The sequence below is a fragment of the Oncorhynchus mykiss genome, chromosome 11, assembly GCF_013265735.2.
Source record: "Oncorhynchus mykiss isolate Arlee chromosome 11, USDA_OmykA_1.1, whole genome shotgun sequence".
NCBI lineage: Eukaryota > Metazoa > Chordata > Actinopteri > Salmoniformes > Salmonidae > Oncorhynchus > Oncorhynchus mykiss.
The window spans coordinates 46,851,863-46,866,249 of record NC_048575.1 but is presented as its reverse complement, the minus strand read 5'-3'; the positions used below and the strand labels follow the sequence as shown (position 1 = coordinate 46,866,249).

The 14,387-nt window shown below is 41.4% G+C and overlaps 1 protein-coding gene across 2 annotated transcripts in view; it reads left to right on the top strand.

The window, feature by feature from the left end:
- LOC110535775 (solute carrier family 28 member 3) overlaps window positions 1-454 on the top strand; it is a 30,437-nt gene extending 29,983 nt beyond the window's left edge. For both annotated transcript variants that reach the window (XM_036935574.1, XM_036935575.1), the window contains one exon: window positions 89-454. In XM_036935574.1, coding sequence (XP_036791469.1) covers window positions 89-203 — 115 coding nt within the window. In that variant the 3' untranslated portion in view covers window positions 204-454. The remainder of the gene's footprint in view (window positions 1-88) is intronic.
- The last annotated feature ends 13,933 nt before the right edge of the window (window positions 455-14,387 follow it).

Below are 14,387 nucleotides of genomic sequence, written 5' to 3'. Positions count from 1 at the left end.
TGTGTGTGTGTGTGTGTGTGTGTGTGTGTGTGTGTGTGTGTGTGTGTGTGTGTGTGTGTGTGTGTGTGTGTGTGTGTGTGTGTCCCAGTGTGCTAGTTAGCCCTTCTAACATGACTCTGGAAGGAAGATTCAGTATGGCTTCTCTCAATGGCTGTTGCACCATCCTGTCCTCCCCACTCTTCAACTGCAGCCTGGTCCCCTGAGAGGCAGGAGGAGGACAGAGAAAAGAATGGAGAGCAGAGGATGGACAGAAAAGGATGGAAAGAGGAGCATGGCGAATGGAAGCACCCTGACCTCTTTCTTGTCACAAGTCAAGTGTAAAGATCCTGATACAGTTTAAGTTGTCCATTTTGAGAACGTTTGTAATGAAATTACATGACATTTACAATTACATGTTTTTTCTAAATGTAAAGATATTAAAGATATTTCAGAGCATTGAAAGTGTGTTTCATATTGATGTCATTAGAGTGCTGCTATTTTTAGATGAATTATTTGTAATACTATATTTTATTCATTCATTCCTGAGACCTATATAGCTTGTGACCACATGGTGGCACTACAGCAATCTCTTTTGGTATACATGTGTGTTTTTGGACCAAGTCAGCTGACCAGGGGTCAGTCTGTCTGTTTGTTCCCCATGGCCAGGCTTTGTACCCATGTATTCTAATTCCTAATATGGTTCTACTATTGAAATTCTCCAGAAAACAATTAGTTCCCCCTCCCATAGCTGTGTGGTGTAGTGTGGGGGAAGGACAGGCCACACTGACCTCCATAACTTCCTGAAGTTATTGGATTTGTTTGTGTGCATTTTGTGTGTGTGTGTGTTTTTTGTGTTTTGTTATCCTTGTGGGGACCAGAACTATTCACAAGGATAGTAAATCAAGGACAATTCAGACAAGTGGGGACATTTTGGTGCTGCCCCTCTAGGAAAAAGGCTATTCTAGGCTTAGGGGTTAGATTCAGGGTTAGGTTTACCATTAAGGTTATGGTGAAAGTTAGGTTTAGAGGTTAGGGAAAAATAGGATATTTTGAATAGGAATCAATTGTTTGGTCCCTACAAGGAGAGTAAAACAAACGTGTGTGAGTGGACATGCAGACAAACAGAATAGTACAAATAGTTTAGGGAGTTGAGGGAAGGAAATAGGATGGGAGGGAAACGGGGACAAAGAAAGATAGTCACAGAGAACAGAGAGAAGCCACTTACACTGAACAAAAATATAAAAGCAACCTTAAGAAAAGGTAGGGGCATGGATCAGATAACCAGTCCGTATCTGGTGTGAACACCATTTGCCTCATGCAGTGCGACACGTCTCCTTCGCATAGAGTTGATCAGGCTGTTGATTGTGGCCTGTGGAATGCTGTCCCACTCCTCTTCAATGGCTGTGCGAAGTTGCTGGATATTGGCGGGAACTGGAACAGGCTGTCGTACACATCAATCCAGAGCATCCAAAACATGCTCATTGAGTGACATGTCTGGTAAGTATGCAGGCCATTGAAGAACTAGGCCATTTTCAGGTTCTAGGAATTGTGTACAGATCCTTACGACATGGGTCCGTGCATTATCATGCTGAAACATGAGGTGATGGCAACAGATGAATGGCACGACAATGGGCCTCAGGATGTCGTCACGGTATTTCGGTGCATTCAAATTGGCATCAATAAAATGCAATTGTGCTCGTTGTCCGTAGTTTATGCATGCCCATACCATAACCCCACCGCCACCATGGGGCACTCTGTTCACAACGTTGACATCAGCAAACGGCTCGCCCACACGACCCCATACACGCTATCTGCCAGGTACAGTTGAAACCAGGATTCATCTGTAAAGAGCACACTTCTCCAGCATGCCAGTGGCCACATGGATGTGGAGGTCCTGTGCTGGTGTGGTTACACATGGTCTGTGGTTGTGCGGCCGAGACATCTGTAGAATTGTGTTGTGTGACAAAACTGCACATTTTAGAGTGGCCTTTTATTGTCCCCAGTACAAGGTGCACCTGTGTAATGATCATGCTGTTTAAGCAGCTTCTTGATATGTCACACCTTTCAGGTGGCGGGATTATATAGACAAAGGAGAAATGCTCAGAAACAAGTCTATAAAAAAAATTGTGCACAAAATTTGAGAGAAATATGGTTTTGTGTGTATGGAAAACTTCTGGGATATTTTATTTCAGCTGATGAAAAAAAATGGCAACAACAGTTTTGTGTTCAGTGTGTGTATTTTGGGAAGTAGGAAAAAGACTGAGGTCTAATGGTACAGATGTACATGGTCTAGGTAGGCCAGTAGTTACACTACATTCTCATGGTATCATCCGACCTTTGCTGTATAGGCTATTTTGTTGTGTACTGTTTAGCATGGTTTTTACTTGCGACCTGCCACATGAGTTATTGTCTAAGTATCTGGGGTTGAATATTTTGGATTATAATAAGTGTATAACTAAGCCAATTAAGCTCTTGGTGCCATTATTGCAAAGTGTAAAGCCATGGGTGGCCTACCATTTCAATGTTTTACCAAACTGCTTGGCTGATTGGTTTTACCTATTATTACAAATGCAGCATGCGGTTAAATAAGTATACTGTTTTTTTCTTTGTTAAAGGCCCAAATGCAGCCATTTTTATATCACTATTAAATCATTTCTGGGCAACAATTAACCTTACTGTAATAGATTTCCATTAAAATGTGCAAAAATGGCTTTTATAGCAAAAAAAAAAACTTTCTCAAGCAAGAATTTTGCTAGGACTGTCTGGGAGTGTTTTGAGTGTGGAGGGGGAAACTGAAAACGAGCTGTTTTTGGCAGCGAGATTAGGAACTCTCTTTGTTATTGGTCTTTTAACCTGCTGATTGGAAGGTCCTGTGTAGTTTGGATTTGTAACCAGCAGCAACTATCAGGAAATAACACGGATGACATTTTTATCACACTTCTACAGTGCTAGTTTCATCCACTGTTGTACAATATGATAGAGACACAAAAAACAGCATTTTGACTGCACTTGGCCTTTAATACTGCTGCATTACAAAGTGATGTGTGCAGGTAAGGTGACAAATGCAAAGAGACATTTATGCACCATATTGTAGGCTAAATACCTTCTTTTTTTTTGTGTTCTATTCACTTTTGTTTGTATTTGTCAAACAGGCAATTAAAATATTGATAAACAACACAATGATTTGTGTAGTGCCTACTACTTCATAATTATCCTGAACCAACCTTAATTGATGTATAAGAGGTTGTTGACACTTAATTGCATGGCCGTGTTCAGTGGCATTGGAGCTTGATACAAAATTATATTGGAGAATCCCATGTGCCTAAACAGAAGGATGGATGTAATTCAAAACACAAGAGTCTAGTTAGTTCAGTGTCAAGATTGTCTCTCATCTCTATGCCACATTTCAGATAAATGTATGTTTTTATTCATTATGATTTTAAGATAAGATATACTTTATTGTCCCCACGGGGGAAATGCATTGGACAGCCAATATAGCGGCATAAAAATAAATATGAAATGTTAATTATTTACATTTATTTGCCCCATGTAGATACTGCTGTGTGTTTGTTCTGCCTACTGCATGGCATTTGCAATTCCCTGTATCACCTTAGTTTGATTAGATGTGTGTATTCCAAAGCCCGGGTTACGGCGTGTCTGACTGCCTATAAATGCACCGGCACTCAGCTTTCTACTGTAAGGTTAGGCAAGCCCCCCTATAATCATTATGTTTCACTATGTAAAACATATATATATATATATATATATATATATATATATATATATATATATATATATATTATATGCATATCAAAGCATACCTCTTGAGCTGTCTGTATCCTCCGAACTGGTGGTTCTTTTTTTAAAGATACAAAATATGCGTTCGGCATGCCTGCTAAAATCTGTGTAAAAGACTGAAATACATTTGAGTCTTATTCAGTACATTTAGTCATTGCTTGCTTTTCTACCAAGTCTACCAACCTTGCCTACAGGCAGCTAAGATAGTTAGACCAGGGGTCTCCAAACCTGTTCCTGGAGAGCTACCCTCCTGTAGGTATTTAGTCCAACCCCAGTTGTACCTAACCTGATTCAGCTTACCAACCAGCTTTTTATTTGAATCAGGTGCGCTACGTTAGAGTTGGAGCGAAAAAACCTACAGGACGGTAGCTCTCCAAGAACAGGGTTGGAGAGCCCTGAGTTAGACAAGCTAGCTTCTCTAACTTGATCGATAGCCTGAAATGGCTTCTTGGTAGCTAGTTATGAGGTTGGGAGAAGGGGCATCTATCTGGGCTAGCTAAAGCCAACTTCATAAAATTACTAAGTGGCTAGTATTATGACACAGAAATAATTTATATTTAATTAATAAATAAAACACATTTTTAAACAGGACAAATCTGAGGGGGTACGTGCCCCTGTTCCCTTCTATGGACGCCTCTGGTTTTTGTTGTTGTTTTTGTGTATACATTTTTACAAAGGGCGCTACAGGTCAAGTTGTCTAAAAATATCATTTATTTTAGGCTATAAAGTATTGGTTGGAGCAAAGTCAGTTTAATGATTTTAAAAGCATTTCAAAGTGCACAAGGAGTGCATTCTGTAATTCCAGATGTTTCCACGCGTTCAAATGTGAAAATGCACCTATATAACCATATTCCTGCTGAATTACTAACGTCACCATGGCAACTGGTGTCCATAAGAGAGAGACGAGAGCCCTTGAAGATGCATTAGGATGCTTTCGGCTAGGGAGAACAATGTCTTAACTTGAGAGGGGATGTGGGTCTAGGACCTGGTAACAATCTATTGTATCCGTCCTGTTCAATGCACATCTTAATAGAGATTGGATATTAAAACCTCTAAAAAGGTCTGGGGATTAAGGTTGGTCCACTGGGTCTATGTGCTAGTAAAGTAGCAACATGTATTGTTGTTCTTGTTTCTACTCATGAAACCTTTTGGGGAGCAGGACATACACATCTCCATTTTGTGCGTCATTCTCTACGTTTTTTTGCGTTTGATTGTCAATTCAGACTCCTTATTGAATCTGGTGTTATACAGCAGCCACTACTTCCGGCCTTGTACTGCCTCTGCCTCCGCTCAGCCCTTGGACAAAGTCACCGTAGTGTGTGTGTACTCTATACACACACACACACACACACACACACGCAAACTCCAGGAAGTGATGGAGGTTAATGTGGCCTGTCCTTCCCCCACACTACACTACACGGCTATAAGAGAGGAAACTAATTGTTTTCAGGAGTATTGGAATAGTAGAAGGCTCTGACGCAGGTACAAAGCCTGACCATGTGTGTGTTTCTGTGCTTGTGTGTGTGTATATGGGGGGTGGGGTGGGGGTGGGGGGGTGGACACTAGTCTTTTCAGGGAACACGTGCGGAGAACCATTCAATTAGCCAGTTCATTTTCTTCCCCCCTCCTACTCCATGACTGTGGGGTTGTATTTTGTGCGGGTTTATTAATTGGATTTCAGTCTGAAAGGCATCTCAATTACGGCAAAGGAACATTTCTCAAAAAGGTTTCCCTCAAATCAGAGATGTTAGTTTCTGAGGCCTTGGTAAAGAGCATCTGGTGCCTCTGGAAGGACATGTGCTCTTGCTATTTTGTTTGTTTCGAAAAGCCTCTGTAGGCTCTAATGCTCTAACCAAGTCCATGCAGCATCCAGCTCTAAGTCTCCTGCTGCCTCACATGTCTGAATGTAAGGGATGTAAACGTGTCATTTAAAGGCACAATCTGGGATATTTTCAGTTCTTCAAAATGGTAATTAAATCCCCATTGATTCTTGAATAACAGATTGTATGAGCTCAGTATAACTGACTGTCTTACCCTGTCATAACCCAAAATATAAGGTTAAATACCATTGCTTATATGTGAATTAGGTACTGTAAGCAATTTTCACCTATCACTTATAAGTAAATATATTCCGTTTTGGTAAAAAGCATAGAGATTCATAGAGGGCACAGTCCTGGATTAAAAACCAAGTCATTCCAGAGGTAGCCAATCTTTCTGCTCTACTTCGATGTCACTTCTCCAGTGACATTTTTGGTAGTCCTCCCTTCCTTTTCCCCTGTGGATTCCATGTCAAGGCTTGCCTTGTGTCTGGGAAGCTGCCCCTTATATGTAATAAAAAAAAGTGGTGTTAAATGGTGTAAATATTAAAACACAAAAGTACTCGCAGCAGAAGGGACTACTTCCTAAACAAGACGTGCCAACGTTTCCTATTAATAAAAAAAAACTCAGGTAGTGAACTTGCAAGCGCATGATAATGTATTATAATTGATAGACTATTGGCTGCCAGCTGTTACATTTTCGATTTTAATAGATTAATAAAACTGGATCAAGTCTCTAGACAGAGTGACTGTGTTTCTGACAGAGGGAGATGCTGATGATCATAATTATGTTGGTATAATTTAGCCGCTCTAGCCTAACCTCTGTTGCCGGAGCGCTGGCTGTTTACAAGAGTGCTGGTGTGTGGTGACAATTTAGTGATTAGCAGCGGGGCTCTCTGGTGGCTTGTGTCGTTAAAGCTGTGCGACACTCGTAGACATTATGTTCTTTCTCCTTGTACCTCGCTGTTAAGAACATTGTTAACAACCACACCTGCTATAGTCCAGACTGGAAGGACCATAGATAGAGGGACCATGGGGGGGGAAAGGTGACTGAATTAGAAGACGGTTAGATCAATTCCATTAAATCAGGAGATTCAAAATAAGGAAGGCACTTGTACACTGTGCAGGTTTTCCTTTTCAGTCTATAGTCAAGAGACGAGATCGACCATCCGGTATCTTCTTGAAGGTTCATTCACATTGGTAGCATTACAGTACAGAACATGGATGCATAATAACTAGAGCTCTGGTATGGTGTAAATCAGCAGAGACACAGCAAAGCCTTGTTGACCTATTCTGCTAGGAACAGACTATGGAAATTGCATGTTTATGGTAGGCTACTCAAGGTCAAAGGAGACAATATCGCAAGGTCTCAGATAGGTCTCTAACTGGGGCGGCAGGGTGGCCTAGTGTTTAGAGCGTTGGACTAGTAACCGGAAGGTTGCAAGTTCAAACCCCTGAGCTGACAGAACGACAAATCTGTCGTTCTGCCACTGAACAGCCACTGAACCCACTGTTCCTAGGCTGTCATTGAAAATAAGAATTTGTTCTTAACTGACTTGCCTAGTTAAATAAATAAAACTAAAAGTTTGTGGATGGTAGTGGAATATGTTATTGTAGTAGTATTAGCAGGGTTATTCTAAAAGTTTAGTCAGAGCACATTTAAAATCGGTTTGGTGTGTCTAGCTTAAATTGTTCAAGGCTAATTTATTTTTACCAGTGAAATGACCATTGACATTTTACGCAAATATATTTTAAAAAGTGTAAATACCATCAAAATACTTTTTCAAGCTACCCGAAGATCACCAATCTACAATTGTTAAAGTAGCAGGTGAAGATGAAGCGGTTTAACAGCTAGAGTGAGCAGAAAACAATAAGTTACAAGCAGACGGATGCAGTTAATTAAACACACTGACACAAACACACATAGGTATGGATGTCATGGGCAACAAAGCATCCCAAAATTAACATCAAAAACTATTTCATTGCACAGCCATACTTCGGTCAATCTGAGAACTCTTAAAGATGGGCAACGTGTTATTGTGAAGGGCTTGGGTAAAATGTGAGCTCAAAAAATATCCTTCAAATTAGAGAACATCTGTCCTAATCCTCTGCTAATCGCTGTGGTGACAGAAAAAAACTGCCAAACAACCTTTCATTCATTGTTTCGGATACAGCAAGTCAGAGATGGGAAGACATCTTGATTGACGCTGATTAGAGCTCTGTCGCCTCAACCTTTCATGTGGCCTTTATTTCGCCATCTCCTATAGCTTTCTCGCTCTTTAACGCACTCACATGCGCACATACTATTCAGTTTGAGGCCTCATTTCCCTTAATTCATCGTTTTCTCAATGGTTTCCTGGTGATTACTTTTCATTCATATCCTGCCTCATAAATAAAAGGCAATATCTAAACCAATAAACATAAAAAAGTACCAATAAACACGCATAGGCACGTGAACACAGAATGGGGAAGGCAAGGGGGGGGGGTTGAGGTGGTGTCAGGTCAACATGAACATGATTTATACCATTTTCATTACCTTCCAATTAACGAGCTTGACAGACCTCTCCCATTTAAAGAAAGGACAAGTGGAGGCCAATGTATTCTCTGTCTTTTTTTATGCTTAATTACCCATTCTCTAAATCTTTTCTTTCCCGTATAGCACATATTCAAATGGACGTAATTATTTCATATGGTGAAAGAATGGACTGACTGTGCCTTGGAAGTGGGTCAGGGAGAAGAAGACGTTTTTGTCTGTCTGTATTGTAGCGCTGTCATGGCTCTGTCATAGTAGCTCTTTCAGCGCACCGAGGCTAATAGGCTTTCCCATTAGTTGGGTAAGGTTAACTACGCATAGCTGCAACACTGAATGGAAGCAAAAAAGAGAGAGAGAGCAAGAGCGCACGTGAGAGAGAGAGAGATAGGGAGGGAGGGAGGGAGAGAGAGAGTGAGAGAGTGAAATCACATTTTATTGGTCACATACACATGATTAGCAGATGTTAATACGATTGTAGCGAAATGCTTGTGCTTCTAGTTATGACAGTGCAGTAATATCTAACAAGTAATCTAATAATTCCCCAACAACTATCTAATACACACAAATCTAATGGGGAGTTCGAAAATATGTACATAAAAATATATGGATGGTCGAACAGCATAGGCAAGGTGCAATATATGGTATAAAATACAGTATATACATATGATATGAGTAATGTAAGATATGTAAACATTATTAAAGTGGCATTATTTAAAGTGGTATTGTTTAAAGTGACCAGTGATCCATGTATTAAAATGGCCAGTGATTGGGTCTCAATGTAGGCAGCAGCCTCTCTGAGTTAGTGATTGCTGTTTAGCAGTCTGATGGCCTTGAGATAGAAGCTGTTTTTCAGTCTCTCGGTCCCAGCTTTGATGCACCTGAACTGACCTCGCCTTCTGGATGGTAGTGGTGTAAACAGGCAGTGGCTCAGGTGGATGTTGCCCTTGATGATCTTTTTGGCCTTGCCAAAAATTGTGCATCTGTAAAAGTTTGTCAGGGTTTTGGGTGACAAGCCAAATTTATTCAGCCTCTTCAACCTCAAGAGACACTGAACTGATTCCGACAACATGTCCCAAGAGAGACATGTTTCCGTGAAACTGAGGATATTACAATCTCTGATGTCTCTCTGGAAGGCAACCCTTGCTCGAATTTCATCTACCTTGTTGTCAGGAGACTGGACATTGGTGAGTAGTATACTCAGGAGTGGTGGGCGATGTGCACGTCTACAGAGCCTGACCAGGAGGCCACTCTGTCTGCCCATTCTGTGGCTCCGTTGTTTGTTTGGGTTGGCTTCTGTGATTAGATCCACTGTCCACTGTCCACAGAGGATCCGCTTCGGGAAAATCGTATTCCTGAACTATATCCAATAGTTCTTCCTGGCTGTATGTAATAAGACGTAAGACTTCCTGGGGTAACAATGTAACAAATAATACATTTAAAAAAATACTGCATAGTTTCCTAAGGACTCCGAAGAGAGGTGACCATCTCTGTCGGCTCCATCTTAGAGAAATAAAGAGAGAAAGAGAGAGAGATTAAGGTAAGATTGTTTGGTTTGGACTGCTATATTCCAGTGAGTTTCAAGACTGAAATTCAGATTGTGGGTGAAAACCATATTATGGATTGTATGGCTTTTCTGGTTGAAGCCTTAGTTACTACACTGTAAAAAAGCCAACGTAACCAATTGCTTAATCAGCGCCATTCTGTGAGTTGAGTGGACTTCAGAAGGACAAGAATTTTAGCTAATGTGTTCAAGTTTGTTTACTCAACAAACTCTGCTTTGAAGTGAGCTGAATTTTAATAAGCTTGTTGAGTAAAATGACAAATTCATGTTTGCTCGAAAGCACTCAAAACCATGCCCGTCCTCATATTTCCCAGCTTGCTCTATTGTAGGTTGTTTTTCAGATTTGTTTGTTCCAATACCTGTTTTTTTTGTATGTACATTGATTGGTTAATGAATCTTATGCCACATACACACATAACATACATTTTTCTAAACTAAACAATATGTTAGTAGTTGGAATTACCACACCCATTATTGAGATGGCTGTTCCAGTTCATATGATTTAGGTAGTCTCAATAATCAATCTTCCCTACCCGGGCAGTAATTCTCAATGCAGGTTGTGGGTGATTGAAATTTCCAAAAGATGGGTATCCTCACTATAGCTGGATTCCAATAGCAATAACACACCACTTTAAGTGCTCCCAAGTGGCGCAGTGGTCCAAGGCACTGCATCTTAGTGCTAGAGGTCTCACAACAGACCCTGGTTCGATTCCAGTCTGTATCACAACCCGCTGTGATTGGGAGTCTCTTAGGTCGGTGCACAATTGGCATTTACATAATTTGAGTCAATTGGAGGCAAATCTGTGTATGTATTTCAAGGCCTTCCTTCAAACACCGTGCCTCTGCTTGAAATCATGGGAAAATCAAAAGAAATCAGCCAAGACCTCAAAACAATTGTAGACCTGCACAAGTCTGGTTCATCCTTGGGAGAATTTTCCAAATGCCTGAAGGTACCACGTTCATCTGTACAAACAATAGTACGCAAGTATGAACACCATGGGACCACGCAGCCGTCATACCACTCAGGAAGGAGACAAGTTCTGTCTCCTAGAGATGAACGTGCTTTGGTGCGAAAAGTGCAAATCAATCCCAGAACAACAGCAAAGGACCTTGTGAAGATGCTGGAGGAAACAGGTACAAAATTATCTATATCCATAGTAAAAACTAGTATTATATCGACATAACCTGAAAGACCGCTCAACAAGGAAGAAGCCACTGCTCCAAAACCGCCATCAAAAAGCCAGACTACGGTTTGCAACTGCACATGTCCTCTGGTCTGATGAAACAAAAATAGAATTGTTTGGCCATAATGACCATCGTTATGTTTGGAGGAAAGGGGGAGGCTTTGCAAGCCGAAGAATACCATCCCAACCGTGAAGCACACCATCCCAACTGTGAATCACGGGGGTGGCAGCATCATGTTGTGGGGGTGCTTTGCTGCAGGAAAGACTGGTGCACTTCACAAAATAGATGGCATCATGAGGCAGGACAATTATGTGGATATATTGAAGCAACATCTCAAGACATCAGTCAGGAAGTTAAAACTTGGTTGCAAATGGGTCTTCCAAATGGACAATGCCCCCAAGCATACTTCCAAAGTTGTGATAAAATGGCTTGAGGACAACAAAGTCAAGGTATTGGAGTAAATGGCAGCATGCTCTTTTAACAGTATATGATGTGTATATGCTTACTATTATATTTATAGCCTAGTTAAACGTATAGGCTATGATGACAATGAAATGGCTTAGCGGCCGTGCACCAGAACATGGTTCCAAAGACATTACGAGCATAGTCGTAGATTGACAAGCAATGTAAATTCATCTCAATAAAGCTTGATTTATATAGGCTGTCTGGGTGGCCTGCCCTGTATAAATATAAGCTTACTCACTCATTTGATTGGCATTCGACGGGCCTTGCGCTCTGTGAAGTCGTTGACTATGGCATTCAAATCCATGGTTCTGGCCCTGATGTTTTCAATGGACAGAATGGCCAACCCACTCAGTCTCTCCTGTCCCATCCTGCTCCTCAGGTATGATTTAATTAAAGGAGCACTAGCTGTAACTACTTGCCCAAATGTAGCAGTGACTGAATTGTAATCCACAATGAGCATCTTGGCCAGTTCTCTCACTGTAGTATGCTTTTTCCTTCTTAAAACAGGCCCTGAAATAGAGTAATTGGCCAGGGAAGCTTGCTGATATATCTTTGCTGTAATGTTCAACCAGCCGGTTGGCGGTCTCATAGAGCACATCGTCATCTGCATTGGCCAGGGTAGTGGGATGGATGGAGTTAAAAAGACTGTTTCCCGCAGACTATTAAATCTGTTTGACAGCTGGTGGATAACGATGTCAAGGTTTGCATTAAAGACGTTGACTAAAAACGACCCATCAGACAGTCGCTCGTCCTCGCACAGCTCATCAAAATGACGCCTCGCCTTCTTCAAATGCGTTCTGAGCTCCCCATTTTGTCGGCAAGGGTCTCTGCGGTGACTTTGGCCTTCTCAAAAATCCTGTCGGATTCCGGACAGGACCTCTATCATGTCCTTGAGGTGGCTGACTGCCCTGTGCATTGACCTCTTTATGCTATGGCCGAAGAAGGTGTATAACAGTTCAGCAGTATCATAAAACTGTTGAAGCCAGGTTCAGATTTTTTTTAAATCCAGGCTAAAATTGTACTCGCACATAAACAGCAAGCTGCTCTTTTTCGGATATTCTGTCCGGTACACCCGAATAGACCCCGCTGATGTTAGCAGCTCCATCATATCCCTGCCCACCACATTTTGAAATATCCAGCCCATTTTCCTCTATGCTGCCTAGGATTGTATGTTGAAGCTCAGCTGTTGATGTGTCAGCTGTCTCTAGAAAGCTCCAAAACGATTCTGTGATGGTCAGATCTGTGGCGACATTATTTGCATCCCTTATCACTCGCACATAGCAATAAACTTGGCTTAACAGGTCTACTTTGGATACATCCGGTGTGGCGTCCATAATAATAGAAAGAAAAAAAATGGGGCTTCCTGCATCTCTCCCTAAGATATAAATCAGCTCATTTTGGATTTGAGGACTGAGATTCTGCAAATGCCAGAAGTTCAATTATACTGAGAAAATTCCACTGTTGGCCTGCCCCAGCTTTTCACGGTGCCCTCTGAATGCCAAATTACATGGTGCAAGTGTGAGAGTTACATTAACTATGCGCTCCAACACCTGTTGCCATAAATTTGCTGCGTTACTGCACGCCTCTCTCCATTTCTTCGTCAATAGTGCCATTGAGCTTCCATTTTTCATATACCAAACAGGCACCCATGTGAATCTGGGATGTCTCATGACACACTATTTTAGATGTTAGATGGCGCCAATCTCTCACCCCATTCACCCACGCATCAGAGAAGAAAGGGGCACTCCGATCTCCGAACAGCCAGCAAGGCTCACAATACCCGCAATCTAGTTTGGCCGAATAACATAGCCATGTACGTAGTAATTTGATTCCAGCCTTAGTTGTAATGGTGTAATACGACATGGAAAAACATCGCCTTTCTTCATCTCTTGGGAATGGGTCAGTAGTCTTACGATCCTAATGCAATAACATGCAGTTTAACTTTTGCATCCACATTTGTTGCGTAATGGACAGGTTGGACAGGTTAAAAGGCCGTCTGTCCCACTTCCACCTGTTTCCTCAGCCGTCACGATTCTAGCCTCGCCCTGCTCCTCTTCCTCCCTGCCCAGCCTGGGGACAGCTTGTCCAGCCTGGCTTGTGCTCAGGGTCGTATCCTCCGATACCTGACAACCTGTATCCTCCTCTGTCAAAGTTGCTTCTTCTGGCAGGATGGAACAGCTTGACCTTGGCTCACTTGACCCACTAAAAGCTGCTGCTGGCGCTGATAAACCTACATCCACTTCTGGTCCCGTTAGATTGCTTGTGCCAGCAATGGCTGCACTTGAACTGCATTTGAAAAGGGAATCTAATTTAACTAATTTTGATACATCCTTTGCTTTCTCATTTTTGGCCTTCCTCTTTTGGGCTCCACTTTTGTGTTGATACGTTGCTGATTTTTAAATCCATAATTTTCTATTCTCGACTCTATTTTTTTTTCCGGCCATTGTCTCTTGATAGCTAGCTCAACTGTTGCTTAAAACGATGATAGAAACAACGACACTTTAGAGAGTATTTGCACAATGAATCCCAGAATGCATTTCATTATCTTAACACGGTATTGAAACTATGAAATAATATGATTTATTTAGCAAATTAATTTGATTTATTGTCATCAATGCACTAAAATATCATGCTAACTTATGTAGTGTAAAAAAAAAAACATTTTGTTGGTGAAACCATCAGTGGGATCATTTATCATATAGCCTACCTTAAAGATCTTCTCCTCAAATTCTCCTCAACAATTGATACTTGGGCATGGTGGGGCGGTATTCAAATTATATAGGGGGCCGCAGGTCCGGGCCTGTCACCGGGCCCATGTACGTAGCGAGCCCTGGTGCGACCACCCCGGCTGAAGTACGCCACTGGTCTGAATACTATTTTCTGTATTTTTCATTTTCAAACAGTTTGCAAACATTTCTGAAAATCTGTTTTTCACTTTATCATTATGAGGTATTGTGTGTAGATTGACGAGGAAAATGTTTTACTTAATCCATTTTAGAATAAGGCTGTAACATAACAAAATGTGGAAAAGGTTAAAGGGTCTGAATAC